At 53.2% G+C, this 26975-nt stretch overlaps 8 protein-coding genes across 8 annotated transcripts; 5 read left to right on the forward strand and 3 right to left on the reverse strand.

The window, feature by feature from the left end:
• Window position 1: 1 nt before the first annotated feature.
• Window positions 2-2117, reverse strand: PG998_010791 (uncharacterized protein; the record flags this gene model as incomplete). The annotated part of the gene is made up of 6 exons (XM_066877607.1): window positions 2-146; window positions 202-313; window positions 920-1101; window positions 1160-1326; window positions 1386-1680; window positions 1735-2117. 6 exons carry the CDS (start codon window positions 2115-2117, stop codon window positions 2-4), a joined length of 1284 nt encoding a protein of 427 aa, XP_066726661.1.
• Window positions 2118-5950: 3833 nt separating this feature from the next.
• Window positions 5951-7192, reverse strand: PG998_010792 (s1/P1 nuclease domain-containing protein; the record flags this gene model as incomplete). Its single annotated transcript, XM_066877608.1, has 5 exons — window positions 5951-6126; window positions 6192-6534; window positions 6635-6711; window positions 6802-6894; window positions 6979-7192. 5 exons carry the CDS (start codon window positions 7190-7192, stop codon window positions 5951-5953), a joined length of 903 nt encoding a protein of 300 aa, XP_066726662.1.
• Window positions 7193-8470: 1278 nt separating this feature from the next.
• Window positions 8471-9768, forward strand: PG998_010793 (uncharacterized protein; the record flags this gene model as incomplete). Its single annotated transcript, XM_066877609.1, has 4 exons — window positions 8471-8557; window positions 8645-8744; window positions 8958-9416; window positions 9557-9768. The coding sequence occupies 4 exons, from the start codon at window positions 8471-8473 to the stop codon at window positions 9766-9768; spliced, it is 858 nt and encodes a 285-aa protein (XP_066726663.1).
• A 629-nt stretch (window positions 9769-10397) lies between these two features.
• Window positions 10398-10676, reverse strand: PG998_010794 (uncharacterized protein; the record flags this gene model as incomplete). Its single annotated transcript, XM_066877610.1, has 2 exons — window positions 10398-10443; window positions 10531-10676. The coding sequence occupies 2 exons, from the start codon at window positions 10674-10676 to the stop codon at window positions 10398-10400; spliced, it is 192 nt and encodes a 63-aa protein (XP_066726664.1).
• Window positions 10677-12948: 2272 nt separating this feature from the next.
• PG998_010795 (uncharacterized protein) lies at window positions 12949-13206 on the forward strand (the record flags this gene model as incomplete). Its single annotated transcript, XM_066877611.1, has 1 exon — window positions 12949-13206. The coding sequence occupies one exon, from the start codon at window positions 12949-12951 to the stop codon at window positions 13204-13206; it is 258 nt and encodes an 85-aa protein (XP_066726665.1).
• Window positions 13207-18595: 5389 nt separating this feature from the next.
• PG998_010796 (IBR domain-containing protein) lies at window positions 18596-19243 on the forward strand (the record flags this gene model as incomplete). The annotated part of the gene is made up of 1 exon (XM_066877612.1): window positions 18596-19243. One exon carries the CDS (start codon window positions 18596-18598, stop codon window positions 19241-19243), a length of 648 nt encoding a protein of 215 aa, XP_066726666.1.
• Window positions 19244-19728: 485 nt separating this feature from the next.
• Window positions 19729-20799, forward strand: PG998_010797 (uncharacterized protein; the record flags this gene model as incomplete). Its single annotated transcript, XM_066877613.1, has 1 exon — window positions 19729-20799. One exon carries the CDS (start codon window positions 19729-19731, stop codon window positions 20797-20799), a length of 1071 nt encoding a protein of 356 aa, XP_066726667.1.
• Window positions 20800-24175: 3376 nt separating this feature from the next.
• PG998_010798 (siderophore iron transporter) lies at window positions 24176-26043 on the forward strand (the record flags this gene model as incomplete). The annotated part of the gene is made up of 2 exons (XM_066877614.1): window positions 24176-24714; window positions 24780-26043. The coding sequence occupies 2 exons, from the start codon at window positions 24176-24178 to the stop codon at window positions 26041-26043; spliced, it is 1803 nt and encodes a 600-aa protein (XP_066726668.1).
• Window positions 26044-26975: the final 932 nt, after the last annotated feature.

The raw sequence follows: 26975 nt of genomic DNA on the forward strand, positions 1-26975 counted from the left end.
CTCAACCTTGGCAAGCCGCTGCTTGCCCATCACAATCGGCGAGGGTCTTTCCGGGAAGTGACCCATTGTTGACCATATCCGCACAGCTATTGCGCTGGATACTGCAAGCTCGCTGCTCAGCCTCAGCTTTGGTTGCAAATGTGTTGCTGGTATACCACGTTAGTAGTCTATTCGCCTTTGGGGGATGCAGGGGTTTCTTACCCATTGACAGAAAAAGGACGGGGGCCTCCTGTATTTTGGATGGGCGGGAATTGCCCAAAGCCACCACCTCTGCCACCAAAGCCACCTTTGCCACCAAAGCCACCGTTTACTGCTATTATAGAAGTCAGTTGAGTTCCCTGTACGAAGTTGATTAAAGCGGTGGTATTGAGCGACTCAGCCATATCACCACAACTGATAGCTCAACCCCGTTTGCCAGTATTTTTACTCACTCGACCACGTCCTCTGCCTTGACCGCCTGATTGCAATTGTTGCGTTAGTTTCTTGCTCATATCATATAGTAGGAGTAAGGCATGTGAAGTAAGGCATGTGGAGTTGTGCAGTCTGAGAAGGCATGGAGCTGGTAGGGAGCTGGCTAGAGGCTGTGATGATATGGCGTGCGAGTGCTGTTATGCAAGAGGCTGGAGTGAAGAATGTGGTAGGTCGAGCTTCAGGGTAATCCTGAAGCTCAACCGCAGGAACAGCGGGATAGGTATGTTATGCTGCCCAATATTGCCAGTGCTTTTGTCGTATTGTCATTGGAACAATAGTAACAAAGACAAGACCAATGGCAGTATTGGGCGATAATGCTGGGTTGGAATTGGAGTCAGGTAGCCCCCTATTACGGCGTTGATGCAGTGCACCAAGAGCAGTAATAGGGTGTGAAGGGCGAAAGAAGCAATCAAGTGAAGGTGAGGAGTGCTTGTGAGTCATTACTTACCGTTACCACCGCCGAAGCCCTTGTTGCCGCCGTTGTTGCCGCCGTTGTTGCCGCCGTTGTTGCCGCCGTTGTTGCCGCCATTGTTGCCGCCATTGTTGCCGCCATTGTTACCGCCGTTGTTGCCGCCGTTGTTGCCGCCGCCGCCGCCGCCGCCACCTCCGCCAACGGTGAACTTGTTGCAGCTACAGTGAGTTAGCATAAGCTGGCCAAAGACCTGGTGAGAATGCGCAGAAGACTTACTCATCTTGGGCACCACGCTGGGCGACAGGCATCAGCACGGGCTGATGGTTGGCGGAACTGACCATGGTGCAGACACGGTAGTTGCCGGCCGGGAGACCGCCGGTGACAGTGGCCTTGAGCTGGCCGTTGCCGTTACCGGCATCGTTGATACCCTTGAAGAAGACGAACTGCGAGGCGTCGGGGGGTTGTTGGGGTTCAGGGTGTTGCCGAGATCCTGGACGGTAACGTGGGTGTGACCGATGATCTGGCCGGCGCCGTTGAGATCCTGGGGCGCGGAGTAGTAGGTGGTGTCCGGGTTGGTGAAGGTGCCGGGCGCGAAGTTGCGCATCTGGACGGTGATGTCGAACTGCTGGTTGGCCTGGACGTTCTGGTTGTGCTTGGGGTTCTGGAGGATGGCCGACACCATGTTGTTTTGCGAGGGGATCTTGCCCATGGGGATACCGTTGCAAGAACCTTGCTTGACCTGCTTGCCGTTCGTCAAGGTACCGCCTTGGCAGAAGTTGATGAAGTTGTTGTTGTCGCTGGTTATCTTGTTAGCATCAAACAACCCCCTATTCCCGGTGTCGGGAACTTACGTCTTGGAAGCAGCCTGGCCCTTCTCGGCGTTGGCTTGTCCGGAAGAAGCACTGGCGGTCTGGATGACGTTCTGGTTTAAGCAGTTACCGCCGTTGTTGCCACCGTTGTTACCGCCGTTGTTGCCACCATTGTTGCCGCCGTTGTTCTGTCCGTTGTTCTGTCCGTTGTTCTGTCCGTTGTTACCACCGTTGTTGCCGCCGTTGTTTCCTCCGCCGAAGCCGCCCTTGTTGCCACCGCCGCCACCACCGCCGCCACCGAAGCGGTTCTGGCGAACCTCGAGGCCCTCAGAGCGTCTAGCGAGGAGCCTATCAAAGGGGCCAGGAATGGCACTAGCAGCGGCCGAAGCGCTCAGCAGTCCGACGACAATGTTCTTGGCCAACATCTTGTCTGGTGTTGGGGGTCCAGGTGACTGTGGAATAATAGGATACTTCGGTTGTTGGGACTGAAGATTTCTAGAAGAATAGAAGTTGCAAAACAAGACTGTCGCAGACAGTATGAAATTGAATATATAAAAGTCGAGAAAAGAACGAAAGAACGAAGCACAAACCAGATCCCACGGATAAAATCGAAAAGAATGTGGAATGGAGAATTAGGATAAATGTGCAATGGGACTGGCCAAGCCATATATCTTTATATCGTGGCCTTGGACTGGTGGGTAAGTCTCGAGGAGGCAGGGGTCTGGATAGCATGGCCGAATGCCAAGCTTTTGTTGCAACCATGTTAGTGTCATGGGGCAGGGAGCTGGACTGGATCCACCCCGTTGCCCAAACGTCGTCGCGTCGTAGAGATGCGAGTCTTGAGTCTTGAGAGAGTGTGTGCCGTGCCGGTGCGAGTGCCTGAGTCTGTGCCTGGGCCCGTTGAGCGTTGAGCGTTGAGAGAGGGCCACATCAGGAAATGCTTAGGATGACAGTGACATTGGCGCAGGGGGGGCCCCGGCTCGGCTGTGGAGCACTTGGGGGGGATGGAGACCCCTGGCCCGGGTCTGTACCCAGTCAAGGACCAAGCGAAAAAAGGGCATCTCGTACCTCCCTGTTCGTCCAACCGCCTGGGCATTCGCGCGGCGCCAAGCCGGGCAGAACAGAGTGCCTGCTGCTTGTAGAACTTCGATGCGACCGACTTGTTTGGGAAACAGCCCAGCGTCCTGTACAACCCTCATCCCCAACGTTCATCGCACATATGTTTTCGGAAGCCGTTTCAATTCTGCGCGCTTCGTCGGATCGGCATCGAAGTTCAAGTCAAGCCGGCTGTTGGCTGCCAAAGGACTGATAGATCTCCGCCTGGCGAGCGACCATGTTTGAACAGGCTCCTTGGCGCGAATTCATTCAGCTCGTGTTTTACTTAGTTGGCCGGCTGGCTACCAGCAACCCGTCTCGTCTCTACCAGCACGGCAGGCACAGCGTTGCTGCTGCAGGCATAACGCTGCTGCGTGCAGGACTTCTGGTAGCCTGTAGCATAGCCCCTGCGGCCACTAATCGACATGTCAGAGGTTAAGGTTAGAGGTTATAAGGTTAGATGTATAGTTACTTGACTTAGAGTCGGATGCCCCAGAACGATGGGAGGGTCGTTTTGGGTTTTTCGGGGGAGGCTAGGGAGGTGAAGATTCCCGATCCATCAGTCCCATGTTCTAATTGCGTTCCAGTTGTGATGTTGCGTTTGGTGGCCCAGGGTGGCCCAGGGTGGGGATGGGACTTCTGATGGGACTGTTCTCTCCCCCGGCAAACGCTGACCGGATGGAATCTGTTCCTTGCGGCTCAACTTGTCGCAGGTCTCCGCCTCGACTCCAGCTGCTAGTCGGACGCGCCAATCAGAGGCCCCCGGCGCCTGCGACATCAGGCGAGCGACGTTTCGAACCCAGGCGTCGATGAAGCAAGTCGATACGGTGCGAGCCCCTCGCCGTTCCAAACATTGCGTAGTGCAGTAGTTTAATCGGCTCGAGCATCTCCCTATCTCCTAGCCCAGGCTCTCCTACCAGGACGGCGGTCCTCCCGCCTGAGGCTCCGAGGCAAATCCTGACAGAAATGGCAGATATCGTTTATGTTCGTTCCTCGCTCAATAACTGACTGAATCGCAAAGGTCGGATCGCCACCAGTAGACAAACAGATATTGCCTTTCGAGATAGACGAACACAAGAACAACCGACGTTTGACTTTGGATCGGCCAGTGACAAGTTTGCCCAGCCTGAAGTTCCTGTCTATTGTAAATCCGCCTGCACAATCCTGTCCTAATCCCGCTACGAAGTACATGCTGCACCACACACACAACACAGTAAACCCAGACCAGTACCAGACTCCCCCCTGGTCCAAGGGGTAATGCCGCCGCTACGCTGCGACCCCACCACAACTTTTATGGTTATTTGCTGAGACAATTTGCAAGATCTGGGAAAGATTCTGAGTGACGATGACATTGATGGCATGGTCTGATTCTCACCAATCGGCCACCACCAATACCCCGTTGTTCGTCTCGTTCTCATCGAAGCTCGAAGAACGCGTTCTTTGGGTCTGGCAGCCTCCACTGCGACGCAATCAAAGATCAAAGATTATACATATCCGATATGCATACAGACGGTCTTGGGGCGCCAAAATAACCGGGGCCGGCTAAGACGGCCGGATAGATGCCGACTGACTGCCCTATCCTAAGTTCCCAGCCAAGCTGGCTTCGCATGGCATTATCAACTTGCATCTCCAGGCTGTAAGCAACGGTGTGCCAGGCGGCTGTAACAACGGCCAAAACTGCTTGACCCAGAACGTCGTCCAAACTTCAGCAGTAGCAAGGGCAGCCCGCATCACAGGACAAAGCCAGAAGCTGATTAACTGAATTGCCATGTGCTGCGTGGATCGTGGAGAGCGAGCGATGCAAAAAAAGGGAGGACCTCCGTTATCCCGGCCAGCCCTCAGCCCCTCCGATAGATCCGAGTCGGGGAGGGGGCCCTGCCCAAGTGCTTGCTTGAGGGGCACCCGCGACGTGTCTAATCCTCCTAGAATACTCCGTGCTGCCTTCCAGCGAACGTCAGCTCATCATGCATAACGTTGGCTAATTAAGTTGGGATGGAATTAAGTTGGATGGCGGATATCGAGCCTAAATGAAGCCTTATCTCTCGAGACGAGAGGAGACGAGACTAACTAAAGATGCGTCATCTTGTCTGACGCCGCTGATCACCTTTAGCGACTGTGTCACCAAAAGGTAGCCGGCAGCTGTCTCTCATGCATCGTCTGTTGTCTGTCATCCCTACTCCGTCCTTATCTGCCTTGTACATTTCGGCAAACAAGTAGGGTAAAATTCCCGGCGCCAAGCTGCTGGCAGACTGGGGCGGAAAACGTCACCCGATTTGTAATTCAGTTGGTAGCAGGTAGGCCTAGTAGCAGGATTCGATTGCGGCGTACAAGGAATCCAGAATGATGGCTATCAAGCTATGTAGCCGAGCTGAGAAGAGGTGACATCGCGCAAACTATCCATATGTAAAACAGCGACGGGGTGAAACCGCGCGACCCCGTTGCGCTACCCGTTGCTGGGCAGAACGGGGCGGCGCACTGGGAGGATCGTCGCTGCCAGGGCCAAAGTTCGAATGATGGAAAACTCATTAGCCGTCTCCGTTTGGGAACTTTGGGTGGCAGGTGGCGGCGCCCAGCAAACCCCGATCGCCAAGGAGACAATCGAGCCGATGAGTCTACGTACGTAGCCGGGTGGGCTCCTGTGCTCTCTTTCTTGCATGCATGCCTAGCTGCGTGGGTGCTGTCCGTCGAAGGGAGAGGCGGCATCTTTTGAAACGGATGTGCTCCCCTCCAGACTCGAGACGTGCCAAGCTACACTTTCCGGACCAAACGAAACCTCCCGGCGGAGCAGCCCAGCAGGGCCCAGCAGCCACGATACAATCCCCCATTTTCGTCATGATGCACCTGGGCGGTCGATCCTGGATCTCGTTGCTGCTTGGCATATGTGCACCAGGCAACTCCACACGCATCTTGTAAAGCCGGTGATGGGGCGGACTCATGAATAGACATCCACAGGGCGAGGCCAAGATGCCTCCTGAGGGGCCCGGCACGGAGTGATATATGGTCTACAGAGTACAATTGTTGCTGTCAGAAGGACATGCCTGCTTCTCTGCCTCATCGCCTACCTACGATCTCGCCCCTCCCTCCCTGAGAGAAGCCCTAACGAACACATATCTATCGTTTGATCATGAGTCAACACAGGATTTAATGGCATTCCTACTAGTATCTACAACTCGTCTGCCGAAGCTTGAGCATTGATGCGCTCGGCAATGAGATCCAGCCATTTTGCAAGTCGGTAGCCCCCGCGAGCGACTTGTAACTCAGTGACCTCTGCCGCTCTCTGGAAATACTCACCCAAGGCGAGCTCTTGGCCCACGATGGCTGAGGGACCCTCCGGTAGAACTTGTGTCACCACAACGTCAGCACCGGCAAACTATTTTCGAGTTTTATCAACGCCGTTGACTCACCTGCTGAGCAAACGAAAGAGTTACTTTCGGTCGCCCATCCCATCGACGTCTGAATGGGATCGTCAAGCATCATGCCCTTCGTCCATGATTCTCTTTGGGCCGCATACTTGCCACCCGTTTGGATCTCAGCCGTGAGATTGGCCGACCACTCCAGGGCCGCTGGATATGGCTTTCGACCAATCCCCCCAAGCATTTGTTCGGCAATGCTTGAGTCCCAAACGTGGTGAAGGTTCACCTCGTTGCCATTCCACAATACGTGTATCCCATTTCCACCCTTGGCGACATCTTCCGTGTGGAGAGGTTGGTGAATGTCGCCGAGAAAGTGAATGACGAATTTGGCCGCCTATTCTCGGCATTAATTCAGGGAATGAATCGCATGCATTATGGGGGAGCAGTAGACACTGCAAGGCACATGCTCGATGAACGAACTCCGAAAGACGTACCTGCATTCGCCTCCAGGCAACCAATTCGCCGTCAAGGAGCTGACTGGTGTAGTTCTGCAGGGCACTGACTACGCAACCTATCCACCCTCAGCGTGAGCGTCACTCTTTCATGATACGAGCCACACGAGTGTTGCCGAGGCCAGGAACGGGGGAAGAAGGAATCTTACCGTTCTCCTTGCAATCCCGATCGAACTCCACGCCGCAGTAAGTAGGAGGCGAGTCGTGAGCATCGATGAAATGAAAGGCCGCGGTGAACCGCCCTGATATGCTCGCGTTCAGTACTACTCAACAACAGCCTCTCTCGGAAGCTTGATCCAGGGGTCTTCAAGCACTCAAAGACTCACCCCACTTTGTGTACCGAATAGAGTCAGCCCAAGTGGCGACACCAGCGAGGTAGTGCTCAGTATCGTTCCGCAGAAGCACTTTAAAATAGGAAGCCGTCTCGGGTTGGACGAAGTTAGTCGCGACCATAGCGGTCGTGATGTGGCCGAGGCTACCCCAGCTGTGGGCTGTGGGAAGTGCCGCGAGAAGCCCCATAGCCGCCGTAGACACCTTCATCTTGGATATATAAGCAAAGCAACACGAGCGCTAACAAATCGGATGATAACCAAGAAAGGCAAGACACAGATTTCTATTCCAAAAAAAATAATAATCAAGGTTTACAGGAGAACGAGTATGTATGATCGATCTGGTTTGTTGATCCCCGGAAACATAGGGGCGTACGCGACAGCCAAGTGAGATGACGGAGATAGGCCGCGGTCGGCGGCGCCAACTCATTCAGCGGCTCTCCGCTCCTCCCACTTCCCTGCATGCATGCGGCTGGGCGGTTGCTGAGGGAACGTGAGTCGTCCACCCCATCCATTCTCCATCTGCCTGATTCGCTCAGAGCGCACCATTCTCCCATCCTCAGATGACCCTTCCTGGTGAATGAATGACAGATATTGCTACGTCTGACGAGCACTTCAGTTGTGATCCAGATTTGACTCAAATCGCGTTTCTGCAGTTTTAAGTAGCCTTCTGGCCGTGGAATATCGCCAAGGTATTACGAAATCAGATGGCAGCTGAGGATTTGCAACGAGCCACAAGGGGCCATGTGCGTAGGCAGGGAGAGCGGCCAATGCAACCTCAAATTAATTGACCAGTGCACCTTCGTTCGTGACATATAGTGCCTCTGCCGGTAGTGCAACCAGCCCCGAGGAGACGGATCCGCACATGCATAAAGTAGTAGGGGCAGGTGAGCAAAGTTGGGGTGGTAGGTGATGGACGATGGACAACGGCAAGCTTTATATCCGCGTGAATTTTATTGGACGAAGAGACGAAGAGACGAAAATGGCGGATGAGGGACTTGCATTTACTGCGGGAGCATCTGGGTTGCATACAACTAAAGTAAGGTCTGGGGAGCACTAACCCGGTTTCGTCACTGCGCCCATTAGACTTTTTGTCTTATCTTTTCGCCCGTCGTACAGGACCAGCCTCTGATAAGAACAAGAGAGGGAAAATGGCCAGTCCTTTTGCTACGCAGCAGCCTATCACGGTGCGTGCAAGTCCAGCTGACTCCCGTCCTCACTATCTCTTCCCACAGTAACTCCATAGCTCACATGGGACCCCTCGGAACGAACAAGTCCCACCTGACTGATAAGAGAGCCAGCCCCGTTTTCGCAGCTATCTTGTCATCATTGTGATCAAATAAGGGTTGGGAATTGTCACTCTTTCCTATATACTCCTCTTCCGAGTCCTGGCACATCAATCACCAATCTCTGCCCTCAATCCCGCAACTGGTCTTAGATTGCCATTTTCCCCCTAACTCCTTTGACTCTACGTGCCGGGGAGATCGATATGGCTGTCGTCCATGGTATCTCGGTGAACGAGGCGCTATCTGGTGTCTTCGGTAGCATCTCTCTTACCGCCTGGATATGTCTCCTGGTTCGTTTTTTTCTTCCTCTCGGCCTGATGCTACGTCACAGGCCTGCTTCATTGGACCAGGAGGAGCTTGGCTAACTTCCAATCCAGCTACCTCAACTTTTGACGAATTACAGGGCACAGAGCGCTGAAGGCCTGTCTATGCCTTTCCTCCTTATCTGGCTATTTGGCGATATCGCAAACCTGGGTGGTAAGTTGAGATATTTCTGTTTTATCAATATGTCTGTACAACGGCCTTGCATTGGCGGCTTTTTTTTTCTGGAGTTGGTACAAGTCGTCTATCGAGAACCTTATTAATATCCTTCGTACTACCAACGGTCGCCTTGCATTGAGCCCCCAATGCATGCAGACCTCCAAGCTTACGCAGCACGTGCTTTGACTGACCCATCGCCCGATTTCGCAGGCGCCCTCGTGACCGGCATCGCACCTACCGCAACCGCCCTGGCTGCCTACTTCTGCTTCTCGGATCTCGTCCTGATCAGCCAATGTCTATACTACAACACGCTGACTGCGCGCCGCGCCCGCCAACGAACGACTTCGAGCGCCACCGATGCCTCGGAGGATGAGCCTCTCCTCCGCCGCAGGAGGGCCTCTTCCGGCGCGGCCCTCCCGGGCTCCCAGCGCCGCAACTCGATGCGCCACGAGGAGTCCGGCTTCGACCCCATCCGCCGCGTCGTCACGGGCGAGGACGAGACGCCCGACAGCAACCCGGCGCTCCACAACGCCCTGAGCATCGCCGCCGTGTACATCGTGGGTGCCCTCGGCTGGTTTGTGTCGTACAAAGCGGGTGCGTGGGACACCCCTGAGTCTCCCGACTTGCCTGAGGCGAAGTCGACCGTTGCCATAATCGGCATGTCGCTGGGTTATTTGAGTGCGATCTGCTATCTCTGTGCTCGGATTCCCAGATCATCAAGAATTATAGGGAGAAGTCCTGCGAGGGTAAGGCTCCATATACTTATGCAATGTTGCATAAAATGTTCGAAACTCACTGACCACTCATAGGCCTCGCATTACTGTTCTTTTTGCTGTCTTTGACGGGCAATCTGACTTACGGTGCCAGCGTTTTCTCGTATTCGCAGAACGCCGACGACATCATCAAGGCCATTCCCTGGCTGCTTGGGTCATTGGGCACCATGGTTGAAGACTGCATCATTTTCTACCAATTCAGCCTCTATGCACCAAAACAAGAGGCAAAGACCCACGACGTGGTATAAACATGCTGGGCTGGCGGTGGCGGCGGGTCCGATTTACGGATATATAGAACACAGTGATTGACTGTATCAATTTGCATGGTTACGGAGTCTTCTTTGGCATCATTAATACCGGCGGTTGAGTTATTATCATATTGATGGATTTGAATAGATTCATGCACGCTTCTATCGCCATGTGCATTCCTTAATGGATGATGATTCGTAGAAGGGGGATCTGTAGGGTTTCTATGTGTGTTTTTTTTTCGTCTTTGGGGGTATAATATTCAACTTATTACATCAACGCTTCGCTTTAGCGAGCAACTATCGCTCTTTTCAAAATATCTCCAGACCTAGTCTCACTGCTCAGTCCCATCCAGCAGGGCTTGAAACTGTCAGTGTGGTTCGGCCCAATTGCCACAACTCGCAACCCTCGCGATCAAAGAAAAAAGATGCCTCCTTTGCCAGAATATGTTCTGGCTCCCTCCGAGGCCGTCATGCTTGCTTGGAACAGTTTAAAATAGAAGCATGGCATGCGTGATGGGCTGGCCTCAGCGAGAAGCCAGAATATGTCGGTCTGTTTGTTTCCCCGACATTATATTTGTGTAATCAGGCAAAGTAAATTAAGCATGCGTATGGCTGCTGACCGACTAAAATCACTGCTTCTTGGGTGCAGGGACGACTCGGCTTTTACGGATGGTACTATTTATTTTCAAGACGTATTAGTAACCGAGAATTATGGTAAAATATACTCGAGTATAAGTCAAGCAGTGGAGGGTAGGAACTTACGCGCAGCCTTGCGGCGTTGTCACTCCGAAGAAGCAGTCGTCGGCGACCTTGGGCACGACTTGGTCCTCAAGGATGGGGGTGATGACCACACCAGCCGAGGCGAGAGACGCGGCGGCGGCGAACAGGAGAGCAAAGGTGGTCTTCATTTTGACTAGGGTTGGTGGCTGATGATGGTATTGGTGATATGCGTTGACTGGGTATGTATTACTGCTTTGCTTCCTCAGACCAGCTGCTTTATGATCGTCTTCTTGATGCTGGATTAATCGGCGGAAAGATGGGGCTGGGTATAGCGACAGAGAGATAGCGTGCGATAGATGGTGGTGTAAATAGATGAAAGAGGGCAATGTCGTAAGAAGATCACGGATCTCGTTACTTAGAATGGAATACGCACAGCGGTGAAAACGGACAAGCGGCGACAGCAAGAAGATTATACTAAGAGGAGAAAACTAAGAATTGACTCTATCACGGCCAGTACAAGAGAGAGAGAAAAAAAAAGGGGAGACCACAGATTGGATGGGCGCGTGGGTTACCGTCGGACGGGGACAGGACGCTTGCTGGCCCCGCAGAGGCGCTTGCTTCGCCATGTCTCGGCTTGTGACGTGACATAGAACGACTCCATACCGAGGTGGAAGGGCAGGAGAAGACAGGCCTATTCAGGCCTGAGGCACAAGCAAGAAAGGTCAGATGGTACGATGCGACCCATGGGTAGAGGTCGCTTGGGATCTCATCTCAGCCCCCCAGGACCCAAGAGTACTTAATCAATGCCCTTTTTTCCGCGTGTGTGCTGTGCCGGCCAAACCGAACGGCTGCAGTAGCGACTTTTTTCACTTTTGCCTGCTTTGGGGCGCCTTCACCGACCGAGTTCTGCGACGACCTCCGTCGCAGGGGCCATGGCGATCAAGCATGGCAAGAAGTGAGGGTTTCAGAGGAAAAGACGGGCAGTAGTGAAACGAAACGGGGCCGGTTGGAAGCTCGGCGTCTGTGTGCTGCTCCTTTAACCTCTCTTCTTGCATGTTGAGAAGATGGACTACGATCGAGGCAGAGAAAAGAAAAGAAAAGAGAAAAGTCATCGCACATGACCACGATTACTCATCCATCGAGCACAGTCTGTTCGTGTGCCGCCCGTTAGTTGTGGTGGAATCGCCAGAGACACAGAGAGACTGGAGGTTTGGCGACTGGTTGGCGAGAAATGGTCGGGGTCGGTGTTTGAGAGCTTCGTGTGGCCCCCAATCATTTCATGCAGGAACAAAGTGTGGTATGCGCCCGGGGGTTTTGCTGTTTTGCTGTTGCAGAACGAGGGTGCTCAAACGGGAGTGGGCAGGGATGGACTCGCTTGTTTAATTGGGCGGCAACATCGGTCGGCATTTTGCTGCCGTCTGCCAGTTTGCCAATCTGCCAAGGAGCCTCAAGGAGGCGGACAGGCGGGAGCTAGAGCAGAGCGATACGGAGTCTGCCGGTCGCTGCAAGCGCAGTCAGCAGTGTATGTATGAATGTCGTCAAGTACGACGTATCCAAACAATTGATATTGAGTTTGGATGACTCTTCGCATCGATGAAGAAAGGCACACTGCCTTCCTGTCATCGTAAGCTTTGGGTAAAAGCCAGCGACAACCGTCCATCTTAATACATATAAGTCGAGGCTATTCAAGTCATGATGACGGTACTAGTCAATACCTACGTACGCCCCAAGCTAGTGGCACTATACACTCTCATAGGGCTGGCTCCGTCGATTCTCCCAGGCCCGTAACTTAAGCCCTCGCAACTCAGGAGTACAGTCAAATGCGGCGAAATGTTGACGAAAGAATCATGTAGAGACTTTCTCTGCATCCCATCCCAGATGAAAATACTGCAGTAGACAGAGCTGTAGTTTTCGTTACGGATAAGCAGGCTCGTTTCCTTGCAAAGGTGCTCACAGCAATGTTGGACTTCATTCGTCGTGCTACACATATCATACGGAGGCGTCCCAAGTCTGCCAATTAAGGAGGGTAGATGTTGCATCCAATCCTGAATTCGTTCATATTCTCGCCCCATGAGAAGACGATTTGGTGGTTTGGAGTATGGTCTTACGATGGGCACTTCCATCGTACGATAGGACGATTCTCACCATCAACGCGGGCTGAACGCGCAGCCTTGCTATACTCTAAATCATGCGACTAATTAGGAAACCGCCGGAGTTAGTATAGTAGAAGTTTCTTTGAGTGAGATCGATTTATATGATACGCGCAATTTATATATCGATGCGATCCCCAAGCCTCACAAGCTCATATCTTGCTGCGTGATTTGAAGAAGTTATTGTTCATATATCTCTCTAGGACGAACGAATTCGGAACAGCCCAAAACAACCACTCTTGGCCTATAAAAATATTCACATATTACCGGCTCGACAGGTCACCATGAACGCAACGATGAGAACCCAGGCATGCGAAGTCTCGGAGCCGACGGCCCGGCGCCGTCCGTCGGCGTGTTCCGAGGGGCCGTCGCGCCCGCGCCGCGTCTATATCCACAAGTCCCTGGCCAAGACGGTCGACTGGGAGCTTTACGACAGGCGGGCGGAGCGCGAGGCGCGCCGCTTCAGCGACGAGGAGATCCTGGTGTCGCTGAGCACGCGCAACGCCCTCGCCCTGCACGGCACCTTGACGTCGCCGCTGCTGTCCCCAGCGTCGTCCACGGCCTCTGACGCCCCCTCTTCGTCGTCGAGATCGTCGACGTCGACGACGGCAACGACGCCGTCTCTGTCGAAGGCCTAGGAGGGAGGGAGAGACAAGATGTAACAGTAGCAGTCAGTCAGTGGCAGGCCGCACATCCAAACGACGTATCACCGAACAAACGTCTCAGTTTCATGTGGGGGAAGGAGTTGGTGGAGGCGCTCTTCTCGGTTGTCCGGGACTCAGAGAGTGCGATGCCGAGCGGTCTGTTTGAAGAAGGCTTTGGAGCACACGGAAGGTATAAAGGGAAAGTGATTTGTTTTCCTGATGAGAAACTGGTTTCAATCTCCTTCTTTCCTTGGCACTTGGCGTTCAGAAGATCAGATCTCCCTTCCGACAACCTACGAGGGCCATGCCGCCGAAGGGCACGACTCGACGACTGGTCCCTTGACCTGGATCATTGGGCTCGGGCAAACTTTTACTGGGAAACGATAAAACACTCGGCTATTTTCTCGATTTACGGACGGGCATGACGCAGCTTCACGATGGCTTCCTCCATGGGGGCCCCTTGGTTGGGATGGCGGACGGACACTTGGGATATGGTGCGGAAACGACCCGCACTATTCTATCGATCAGCAATCGTCAAACAACCCGTCGTCAAGGAGAGGGAATCCTTGTTGATGCATCATAATGGGGGCCGGTCACAGATGGGTCGTTACACGAGCGCAACTGAGACTCATGATTGGGTTGAAGCCTCGCCACCCCGACGGCTACGAACACCTATTCCCCGGAGACGTTGCTATATCACCACGTCGTCTTGGTACAAACGAACATGAGGCGGCACTGGCTGGTGGCACCTGGGTAGGAAAGGGGTTCCGGTGATTATACAACATTCAAAGGTTATCGTGTCTCCTGAGTAACCAGGCATCGAAAGCACACGAATGTCGCGACCAGTCACGACATAATACGGCTAGACACGCCAAACCACGGACCAGGATGGACTTCATCGGTCCCATGAAGCCGTATACGATCGGGAGATTGACTCGGATTCCATCGTAGGTGGATGAAGACATGAACGTGTCAGGGGGCATTCTGATCCTGCGGGGCGGATGGAAGCCAGAGGTGCTGTCAGGAATTGAAGGGGAAATGTCATAGTCGGTTGGGTTTATTCTTGGCTCTTGTCGGGGCGCTGGGGGAGCTGTCCAGTCTAACGGAGTGCACATGTTCAGCATCGGCGGCGTCTTCTGCCGTATCACCAAAAGTGTCTTCGCCATACACGTCTGGTACGCGCCCTGCCCAGCACAAAAAGGATTCCATATATTGCTCTGTCAGTAGATCTATTGAAGTGACATCGCCCCAATTAGGACTATTCTCATTGATTCTGCCTCCAACCCACATAGCCGGCAACGATCGTTGTCGGTGGTGGCTCAAGCGATGGAGCAATATATTGTCAACTTTTGAAGCCCCATTCGAATGATGTGTAGTCTCAGGTGTTCGGGATATCTCTGGATGAGTGAAGTGCAGCACCATGGATGTCGTAACCTTGTCATCAGTTTAGAGTAGACCAAGAAGAGCCAGAGGTTTTCGATACACGATCGGGATTGGACTTGTGTAGTCGGCGGTAAATATCTGTCCAAGGCTGCACTAATGAACCTTCCACTTGCTCAGATTTCCGAGAAGCACCAAGATGGGTGAATATCTGGCCTCGAGGGCTCTATCCTATGTGCACTCCTTTTGATCCGAGGGTATCCCATCCGAGTAGATGGGCGTCCTGGGATGAAGCAGGCATAATCAACACTATCCATGTCATTGATGTTGGTTCTGACAAGACATAGATGGACGTATCCAGTAAAGGTAAGTGTCGGGTGTTCGACGATTCACCTTACTGGTAGGTCTACAATTGGAGATGTCACGGTTCGATCGAAAGGGACCACCGGCAGCCAAGCGGGAGGATGATGCAGCTGCAGGTGTAATTTAAAGGAGGTCAGCACCTTATTGTCAGCTTTCATTCACTATTCGGTCCGAAGTAGAGAAATAAAGTGCATTGCGGCGCACGAGGAAACTCAATAACCTTTGCCTCGGAAACCCGAGTAAATTGGATAAACAAGTACTACCACCACCAGATTCCATTCTGCATCTGACAAACGGATGCTGGGTGCCGGCAGCAATCTCGTGCTATTGCTCGAGGCTCTGGTACGTAGATGGTGTTAATATTCCACCGAAAAAACCAGTCCAATGGCGCCGACAACAATAGAACCCATTCCCATCATGTTACTCGAATGTGTACGGGATAGCGTTGAACTGAATTCAGCAGCATTCGCAGGGTAAGTATGACTGTTGATGGGACAACGCTCCAGATTCAGAAGGCCAGGCCCAACTTTTGAAGCAATCTGGAGCTCGCATAGGTTGCATACAGCACCAGCTAGTCATTCCACGATACTCAGATAGCTGGCATAATTGCACTGACAGCGCACGGCATGCTTTTCTCCTCCCCCCTTTCAGTTCCTTTTCTCGATATCACCCTCTTGCATAGTGTCGAATTTCGGCACCCTAAGGTACAAGGGCAGATAATTGGCGAGTTCGACGTTTTGCCGAGACGAGCAGGCTCGATAAATCACCATTGCAGCTCCGCACCAGCCCTTTTAGCTTCATGCCAACCTCCCCCGGCCCCATGCCAAGAAGGGATCAGTGGGGGGGCGGGCAGTGCGTACGAATCCAGAAGATCAGGGCGATCATCAGCCGGGGCTAGACATGCTTATCCCAACCGTGGGCCAATTAGATCCAACATAGCATCGTCTTGTGCAGTGCAAGTATATTCAAGATCATGTAGCTTCCCTGCAAGTGCTGAAGAAGAAGCAAGATTCGAGCATTGAGCCCATAAGATGAGTAAAGTGACAGATCCCATCTCCTTCTTCTTCACTCGGCACTCTCAACTTCGGATGCATTCCACTCCAGATAGGGCAATAGAAATGATACTTATCTGACGTCAGTAGATGAGACAATCCAGGCTGCTGGGTCTTGTCTGGGGCTTCTCGAACGATCAGCACCAAGTCGAAGCCCTTCCCATCATCAGCGATTGGCCTGCGTCACCCTCAGAAACGCCTCGCGCCCAGGGTTGGTGTCTTCGAAAAGCAAGCAAACGGAGCCGAAGCCAAATTGGCGCTCTAATGCTGCCCCCAAGCAGGCCGCCGCCACCACCGTGCTCCAATCCCAGCTGAGCTCGGGGATTACACTTCAGTGAGCAAAAGAACATGGATCAGGATTCCCTTGGACATCGAGTCGATTTGACGGCCCAGGTGCCTGTTGTCCAGGCCGATGCCTTCGTAACGGACACACCCAGGCTTGCTTGTGCCTCAGTCAGGATCCCTACCTAATGTGTTTACACGGGTTTACCAGCAGCCGGCATGAGCTGACCCCGCCAACCCCAACCACGACCAAATAGCTGCTGTATGCGGTAATGGACCGCCAGACGTGTCACAGCACGCACCACATTTGGTCGATATCGTAAGATGGCTGAGCCTTTTCTGCTAAAAAAGCACCGCTGCGCTGTTTCGAGCCGCCAACCGCTAGTGCGCTGGCTGGCCCCCCTGCCCTTGTGCAAACCACTGCTTGCTTCCCTTTGGCCCAGATCAGCCCCAGGGATCCAATAGAGTCACATTGGCGGGGTTATGACAGCTCGTCCCCCGGTGGCTCCCCGCCTCTCTCAGATCATCGCAGAGTCTATATGCGAAGGGCGAGGGAACTAGTGCCCCAAGTCTGCCCATATGCGCATACACAAAGGCCGCACGCTCTGGTCCAGCTCGGTCGAATCCTGCCTATTTCAGTCATCGTCACTGCGGCACTGGCCAACTAGAATCGGTGAAAGTCCCCTAGTGCTGAGCTATTCCTCGGGATCTAGGCTAGGTAGTCGGGACAAGTGGATGGCTAATCCTCACCGGACACTGGAGTTGGCGGTGCCCTACCAGAACCCTACGCCCAGATACGTCCTCGATGGATGTATATTCTGTCTTGGACCCTTGATATTTGAAGTATTCTGCTCCTGGAGAAAAACCTTAAAAGGCATGGTGACATGTCGGAACATCTGAACTGGACTGAGCGTTTGATCACAACCACACCCTATTGATATTAACCTTGGGTTGTTTGTTGTATGTTACGCTTGCGACTGTACCGTTGGAGAGAGTTTCTGCTGTGCAGCAGAACAACACCTAGGGAGCTGCATTCTGCCTTGAACTAAGAAGGCTACTGGCAGTGATTTTATCCCGGTCGCCGACAAACCGAACCAGCGCATCCATCCATCTGCTGGTGCTCGGGTTGCAGAAAATAAATCTCCGTGCATATTGGAAGGTCGGGGAGTCGAAGGAGTACAGGCAGACCGGTTCCCTATTGTTCCCTATCCCAATCCTGTTCGTACCGACGCCAAGCCCCAACTCTAAGTGATGTACCATTCGTTTGGACATCACTAGAGAAAGAAGAAAGATAGACTATTCGAGCCCTCTCCCTCCCTCCCTCGCCTCCTCCGCCTGATGTCGTCGTTCGCTTCTTGTATCTCCCTACCCTTTCACTCCACCACTCACACGCACATACACATACACACACACTCACTAACGCTTTCCACCTCGCCCATCACCACCACGAAATACGGGGCTTCACTTAACCCAGGCCCAAGCATTTAAGTGTATAGTCCAAGCCCAGCCCAGCCCCAGCCCTGAACATCTAGGCCGTGTGCTGGACAACGGCAGTGCCTGGAGACTGTTGCGCCCATCAACCATCCATTCTATCCAACCTCGAACAATATTGGCAGGCCAGGCAGCCAGTCTCTCCGTCACGACGCAATAACAACCCGGGAAGGGACAGGAGGACGAACGGGAAACGAGGGGACTTTTTTAGATTGGATTCTGTTTCCCATTGATCGCCTGCCAGGTTCATCTCCCACCCTCTTCCTTCTTTTTCCCCACCTCTCCACCTGGGATTCAATCTCCACCAAGTCACTCCCATCAATTCGTTGCCGCCCGCCTACACCAGGCATCCGGGCGGAGAGGCTGCCGTCGCGTGTACATGCCAGTCGAGTACAGTACAATACAGCGCATCAACTGCACTGGAACTGGCACCGGAACTGGAACTGGACTGGGGATCGCATAACATTGGAAGCCCCCCACCCTCGCTGTTGACCGCATCTTGCATCGCGAAGCCGCCCAACCGGTCGGTAAACCTGCCTAACGTGTGATATCTATCCGACACGCACTCGTCCTCTCTCCCTCTCTGTGCCTCTGCCTCCGTGTGTCTTTCGACTCTTTCCGACACCAACAGTAATGCATGGTTGAATCAACTCATAACAGTCATTCCCATGACTCGGCCGTCTTTTTTGTCGACGAATTCGACGTCTTGCACTTCATTCGTCCTGCCTCTCGATGCGAGCGCGACATGGCGTTGCCCGCCGTCCCCAAGCCCGCACTGGCCGAGACATCCCATCCTGGTACCGCCGAAGGCATCGCCCCTCCAGAGCTGTCCGACGCCGAGTTCCTGAGCCAGGTCCTGCAAACAAGGGCCGATAACACTGAAAGATGGCTTAATGATTTAATCAACGAGGCTGCCTCTTTGGGCATTTCAATCTCCCGACCCTCAACTGCGCTGTCGGCGCCAGCGGAGCCCAGTAACTTCAGGACAGCCGAGTCCAGTGTCACGCTAGAAACGAGCCACACACGAACGGCCTCATCTGGATCAAACGGATCGTCTAGTACCGCCATGACCTCGGACGACGATAATCAACACCACTGTCCACCACAGAAACCTAATCACGACAACAATAACAACACCACTACCAGCTTTTTGGCGCGTCGACGGTCGCGAAACCTCACCTTTAGCCAATATGACAAATATCTAGCCCAGATAAATCCCAACATGACCCAGCCCAAATTCCTTCCGATACCACCCATACCGCGTGAAAGGGCATCGGCTCCTAGTCTATTCAGTGTCAGTACCAAGAAAAGCTATAACGGCTTGAGGAACGGTATCTTGAAAATCCGTCGCAAGCGGAAGTCTATAAGCTTCCCCAGTTCTGAGACGATGTAAGTCGACTTCGCACCCCCGGCCAGCCTGTCCATGTAGCTAAATGTCATCTGTAGTACCTGCAGTGCGTGCCGCGAAGACTTCAAGCCCGACCAGCTGCTTGAGAGGCTCCCTTGCGGGCACACATATTGCTCCAAATGTCTGTGTATTATGATAAATCAGTCTTCTCATGACGAAAGCAAGATGCCGCCGCGTTGCTGCACTCAACCAATACCCGGGCCCATCGTCAAGTCGGTGCTGAACCGGGAAGACCAGATACTGTTCCTGAAAGCTGTGATCCAGTACAGCACACCATGGCAGTCTCGTATATTCTGTTGCAATCCAGCGTGTGGTGAATTCATCCCACCGAGGAATAGGGTAGAACCGAAACATCCATTTCAAGTCATTTGTCGGAAATGTCGAGTGAGGGTATGCGTCATGTGTAAAAAGGGGCGCATCCTCTGGGGCAAGACTGCCCATACGATTGGGAATTGGATGCTGTATTGAAAATGGGCGAGAAGTCGGGCTGGCGACGCTGCTACAAGTGCAGGAACCTCGTCGAACTCAACCACGGCTGCACTCACATCACGTGTCGGTGCAAGGCACAGTTCTGTTATATATGCGGAGCCGTCTGGGATCCAACGGTCGGTTGTCCCAATTTCTGCAATGGCGACGAGGAACTCGAGCGGCGGCAACAAGAGGAGGAGGCCCGCATCGCAGCGCTGGAAGCTGAGCAGGCCTTGAAGGAGGAGAAAGCCGCGAAGGAGCTGGTCGAGAGGGAACTAGCTATGCAACGCAGTAGAGATGCGCCCGAGTTCGAAACCTTACGCCAGGATCAATGCTCGGAAATGGACCGGTTTTTACTCTTCGAGAGGAGACAGAAGTGGCTTATGTGGACGCGGCACGCGCGGCAAAAAGTCGCTTTGGTCGAGAAGCACTCAGCCGCCATCGAAAAGATGAAGGAAAGACATGCCAAGACAGCTGCAAACCTCGAAGACAGGCAGGTCGCTGCTGAGTACGAGCTACGAACGTCGCTGGAGACGGAACAGAAAAACATCCGGATTCGACTCCGGCATATGGAGGCGTACTGCGATGGGTTGGGCAAGAAACCGAGCTCTGACATGCCATCACGAGTGGTTACCGAGCGGGACCTACGAGAACTTGGTCAGGCATACAACGTCGAGAAGAACATGAAGCAGCTTCACCAAGCCAAGATTAACGTCATGCGCGACCGGCAGGCCAAGGCCCTGGAGGATCTATTGGATCGCCAGGATGTGGAGCTCGAGCGCCTCACTGAGAAGGACCGGCACGAAGTTGAGTGTCTCGAATCGAACCTGACAGACGAGGAAGACTTGCTTGCCGCCACATTCACCCGGCGCAGGGCCGCTATTGAGAAGCGGTGGGAGGTCGCAATCGAAGTGCTGCGAAACGAGCTGGAGGCCCCGAAAGGGGTCAGATACGCGGCGATTCCGCTACCGGAATGGCCCCAAGAGAAAGAAGAGGAGTTCGGACCTCCTTCATACGCTGACGAATTCATAGAACTGGGGGATATGGAGAAAACACTGTTGACATTTTCATGAGTGGCGTCTTATTGAACCCTTCTTCTCCTTTGTTTGATTTTCATTGGCCTAACATATTTATCAAAAGGCATATTGGTTATGATTTCACACGTTTGGGTTTCAAGCTACCAAGATACCACAAGAGGGGACAGGAGTTATCTGGTTCATTTACTTGCGACATTACATGTTGTGACTTTTCGGGAATATCGAGTTGTCTATTGTTACTCTGGGTATCAGTGCATAGGTTAAGCAATTGGGTCATGCTCGAAGCACATATGAGGCGAAGATTTGCTATACTTACATACCCCTTATTAGGCTTCCTTTGCGAGCGGGGTGTGCGAATGACACGGGATGGACTGTCAGATGGCCAACATGCCTCTCCGGTGTAGAAACCGGAAAGCCTGGTGCGAGAGACAAACCACATAGAGGTGTGGACATGTAGTTTAAACATTAATCTTAACACCACCACTGCGTACGCATCATACGGGCTGGAAAGAAACAGTACACATGTGCTTCAGTGAGAAAGCTGCCTTGACATGGCTTTTAATACAACTATTTCACAGACACAGAGAGAGCGACCGTCTCAGAAATGCCAAAAAGGGTGCACATTGGACATGCAAACTAGTATCATTCTTATAGTGGTTTATGCAGTGCGAACCTGGGCAGATATCCAATATGCGTTGGGAGCAGCCGGCTCAGGTCGTGTGACACGTTCCATCCCTCGTGTTGGCCTTTATGTTTGAAGGTGTAAGGACTCTTGCTATCTTCCAGTCGTTCAGTCCACCACCATCGTAAGCGAGTACCACGTCCTGACCTAATGTGCAAATCAAGAAGCTGGTTTGGATATGCTCAGCCAGACTTTTGCCTAGGGCTCAAACTACTGGTCTTTGTCAGTGCAAGGCTGTGATAGAAACAGCCTCGGCAACTAACTGCATCTGTCCGCTATGCCCGCGCGTTCACGGGAAAATGGGGGCGAGCGGGTAGGTAAGGTGGCAGCCGGGCCTTTTGGTAAGTAAGTCTAAGGGTTTCTTGGAAGATCAGGTACGAAAATAGTAGCGATATCCGTCACTCGGCCCCCCTTTTGATTAAATTATATGGCAAAACCAGGGAGGAATTAAGGAGAGCACGCGTCCGGAGAGGCAGTTGTGGTTCATGGATCACGTTCCCATGAGATAATTCTTTGATGACTCATTCGTACGGAGATTTGATGTAATGCGTGCTGTGGCTCCCTGGGTCAGTCCAGGGGCACTCACCACCTTTTCACATCTCGTTACACGTAGATCTAGCCGGATGAGGGGGCAGTGTGGCTTTGTCGATTTGCCTTTGCCTGTTTGATGGAAGAGATGTAGTAGCTGGAACTGCAGCAGCAAGATGCGATGCGACGCGCAACCCAGGGTTTGACGCGAGGCCCGACCAGTGGGTATCCCTTGGCTGCTTGCCTATATTTGGCATATGCTTAGGCGGCCCGCTCTTCGACGGTATTACGTTACGTGCTTGGAAAGTGCTTGGGGATTCGAGCTTCGCACATGTGAAGACAGGCAGACAACTGCGGCTAACGGCGCATCAGAGTGAGGGCCGATTTCGGCCACAAGGGGTAAATGTGGTTTGCCCGTTCACCTTGCTTGGAGAGTATGTGTAACCCAGAGACGATCGCATCGAGTGCTGAAGGTTGGCCGGAAACGGCGACACCTCCTTTCAAGCTAGGAATCGTCATCTGCATCAATTTGCATGACCTAGTGCTGGGCGCTGAAAACATGGGCCTATGGGGTGGCATGCTTGGGCATCGAGACAAAAGCGACGCTTGATCTAGAGCCGCCGTTGACATCAGAATGGTTCCTTGTGGGTACGGTTGGCAGAACGGAAGAGATCGGAATTGGGACGGGTGTCATGCAAGGGATGGCCCCCTAGATGGGACAGCCGTCCTTTATCGCCGCCCCGAATCTTATCTGATCCGAGTACTGCATGCAGGCCCTCTCGGCTGTGGCTGGGAAAGGGAAAGTGATCTGGTGGGAGCGAGCTAATTTAACCTCCATCCACCTTTCATCATACATGTGTCAGAATAACTAGTAGCATGCAGATGGATTCGTGCTTGCGTTGACGGATCAAGACTAGGTGTATTCCCGGCCGAGTGGTCGGTCGTCTTAGCCCTTTCGAGAACTCCTCGGCGGGATGCAGAGGCGAAGTTGCTGTTGGCCGTCCGAAGAGCAGACACACACTGAACCAGAGAACCCGTCAGCCAGTACACGCAAAACTTGATGGCTATATTTCAGGAAGATGCGCCCACTCCGCGCTCAGGGGTCCACAGCTTTTGCGGGTATCTCATTTTGAGGTGTAAGCATGCCGATCGGGATAAGTGGTTTAGCCTGGTCTCCAATAGGATCATGTACGACCATCTGAAAGAGAGAGTCTTATACGAAGTTGTAGGGTTACGTCGGGCTACACCAAAACGGGGCAGCCGCGGTCACTCGCGGATCGTAACAAGCACAGTCTATTCTCTCGACAACGAGAAAAAAGAAGGAAAAAACCAGTCTCTGTTAGGTCGCTTCTTTGAAAAAAGTACTAGCGGTGGTGATTATTAGAAAGAAGCCTTCTCGGAGAAGTTTACCAGTCTTGGCTCCAACATGGGCCGATCTGATAAAAATTTTATCAATCAGATAACGAGCATCAGCCCCACCGCGCATGGCACTAGCTGGGATCACGTCCGAGGCCCAGGGAGGAGGCAAACCGGATATGATCAAAGGATCGTCGAGAGCCCAATGGTGAAGAAATGCAGGCAATCCAGAGAGGGTAGGGGTTGCTTTCGCACCCGGCGATTGCAAGTCAGTAACCTTATTTCGGGGTGGTTGCCCACAAAAGAAAAGAAGAAGAAAACCTCTCACTTCGCCCTCTTGCCGTCTACAGACACCACCATAGCCGCTTCCGACCGGTCCCTAGTCCTAGTGCCGTTCCCAGGTTCCCAAGTGCCAAGTTCCCTCAGTCGAAGTGGAACATCCCCATTCGACACACCCCACTGCTGAAGAGGAGAATCTGTACATTGCCCGGTGCAGGATGCCAGATGCGTTCTCGCTGCACTAATAGTCGAGTCGAATGATCAGCTAGCCTTCCTACGCTTCCCGTCCGTCCTGTAGCTTGCCGCAGCTGCAAAGTTGTCTCTTCAGCTCAAACTATAAGTGGCCAAGCTTCTGCACCTCGGCCTTCTGGCCTGCTTTCTTTACCTTCTCACGCATTCCTTCCACCGTCGAATCCCGCCCAGAAGGTCGCGTGCCTTTTTATCTTGCTCTATATTGCTGCGCGGCCAAGGTCTCCTCCCTCTTGCTCTACCGTCCTTCTACTTTCTTTTTAGAAGGAGGGGACAACGGGAAACACAGTGAGACAGACGACGACGACGACAACGGCAATGAGGTTCTTTTCCAAGCAGCCCGGGCCCATCGACGCCCCGGTCGTCGAGGAGACGCCGACCAACCGTGAGGCCGAACCCGAGGCCGCCAACGGTACTAGTACCGGCGAGAAAGCCCAGCAGCTCAACACCACCGACGGCGATGTCTCCGACAGCGATGCCATCTCGGCCGATGCCCAGGAGGGTGTCAAGGACATTGAGGCCATGACCAAAGTCTGGCCCAGGTCCCACCTGATCCTTGCTTATGTCTTGATCTGGGTCATCTACTTCATGAACGCCCTGCAACAGGGCACCGTATCCCTGCTGTCGCCCTATGTCACCAGTTGGTTCGGACAGACGTCGTTGACGGCAGCTACCTCGGTCATGTCCAGTCTTATCGGTGGCCTTTTCAAGTTGGCACTGGCCAAAGTTATTGACCTTTGGGGACGACCTCAGGGCTATGCCTTGATGGTTCTGTTCATGACCCTCGGCTTGATTATGGAGGCTGCTTGCCAAAATATCGAGACTTACGCAGCTGCCCAAGTATTCTACTGGGTCGGGTATGTAGATGGCCTATCTTAAACCGCCTGTCCGCGTCGTTACTAATACCTTCTTCTCGACACAGATACAACGGCCTCGACTACGTAATCAGCGTTTTTGTTTCGGATACTTCTTCCTTGAAGAACCGAGGCTTGATGTTTGCCTATGTCTCGTCGCCCTTCATCATTACTGCTTGGCTTACTGGTTACGTTGCGACTGCCTTCCAAGAAGGCCCTGGCATCCGGTGGTGCTTCGGCGCCTTCTCCATCATCATGCCTTGCATACTCATGACTCTATGGGCCCTCCTTATCGTCAACTACCGCCGAGCTAAGAAGATGGGTGTCATGCCCGTGAGAGCCGCCAGTGGCCGTACCAAGTGGCAGTCTTTCATCCACTATGCGGAAGAATTCGACATTATGGGTGTATTGATCCTCGTGGCTGGGCTGGCTCTGTTCTTGCTGGCTTTCAACATCTACTCTTACCAGACCGAGGGATGGAGGTCGCCAATGATCATCTGCTTTATCATTTTCGGTGGTCTTCTCATTGGCGGGTTCGTGGTATGGGAGAAGAAATTCGCCCGTGTCACTTTTATTCCATTCCACCTTTTGATGGACCGTACTTGCATGGGCGCCTTCCTCGTCTCGGGTAGTGTGTTCATCAGCTTCTACCTCTGGGACAGTTACTTCCAGCCCTTCCTGATTGTTGTTAACGGCCTCGACACGGTCCACACGGGCTACGTGCTCAACATCTACACCATCGGCTCTTGTCTCTGGTCTTTCGTTGTTGGATGGGCAATTCGCTGGACCGGCAAGTTCAAGTGGATCGCCGTCTACTTCGCCATCCCTTTCACCATCCTGGGCGCTGGTCTGATGATCCTCTTCCGGGAGCCCGACGTCAACATCGGCTACATCATCATGTGCCAGATCTTCATTGCCGTCGCCGGCGGCGGCATCGTCATCACCGAGCAAGTCGCGGCCCTGGCAGCCACGTCTCACCAGTACATCGCCGTCGTCCTAGCGATCGAGGGCATGTTCGCCAGCGTCGGCGGCGCCATCGGCACCACGGTCGCGACCGCCATCTGGACCGGCATCTTCCCCGGGAAGCTGGAAGCCTACCTACCCGAGGAGGAAAAGGCCAACGTCTTGGACATCTACGGCAGCCTCGAGATCCAGCAGTCGTTCCCCATCGGTAGCCCGGCCCGCGACGCCCTCGCCCGCGCGTACGGCGAGACCCAGAAGCTCATGCTCATCGCCGCCACCGTGGTGCTCATCATTCCTTGGGTTGCCGCCATGTGCTGGAGAGACATCAACGTCAAGAAGTTCAAGCAGGTCAAGGGCACTGTGGCATAAATACCCCATGTGCCCCCTTATTTCAAGCGATGGACGTTGCGTTTTCACTTGGATATTTCCCAAGAATGATATCCTTTGTATATGCCCATGTTTTAACGAAATCTATGCCAGGTGGCTGGAAGTAATGTATGATGAGGCAAATGAGCTTTTAGGCGGGCCTCTTTTTATAGATCTGCAGAGAAACATATACCCATAATGTTATAAATTGGCATCGAACATATGCCCACGCCATCGCCCTCGCCCCCCTCTAAGCGTTCTTGAGAGTTTGGTCTCATCCCCAAGTTGCAAATATAGGCCAGGCATCATCATCGTCGCATGCCCCTCACCCGGCTCGTACAATCATAGCGACGCTCGCCCGGGTAAGACCGGCTGGTGTGGGCTTAGCAGCAGCCCCAGCAGCCACAGCACTCTGTGCCGCTGTTGCAGCAGCTATCAAGAGAAGAAAGGCAAGTAAGATCAAATTATATTCTCGGGCCGGGATAAGGAGCTGCGTGTAGCCTTCGAGGAGGAAGAGACGAAGACTCACTCGGGTATGATGAGGCACTTGGGCTCGCGCGCCGTCAAAAGCGGATTCGCATTGCCGGGCGCGGCGATGGGACTGGCCTGGGCAAACGTGGCCGCGAAGACTACGAGGACCGTAGAAGCGAAGGTAGTGAACTGCATTTTTGCTAGCAGTGATGGCAGGATTTAATTAAAGTGAGGTAGTTCCGGTGTCGTACAACGTTGGGTTGTTGGTAGAAATTTCCGAATAGAATGTAGGCAGTGGAAGTTGAGCTTTCAGACTAAATGTGATCGTTAGTGACCATGGCCCGAGAAGAGAGAGGGAGCGACGCAGGCCTCTTTATACCGGATACTCTAAGTCAATGGAGAAAGGAAGCCGCCATTAGGTTATTTCGAGCCATCAACGGTTACATGGATAGTGACGGCTCTTG

The sequence above is a fragment of the Apiospora kogelbergensis genome (assembly GCF_038363985.1).
Source record: "Apiospora kogelbergensis strain CBS 113332 chromosome Unknown utg000007l_segment0_segment0, whole genome shotgun sequence".
NCBI classification, from domain to species: domain Eukaryota; kingdom Fungi; phylum Ascomycota; class Sordariomycetes; order Amphisphaeriales; family Apiosporaceae; genus Apiospora; species Apiospora kogelbergensis.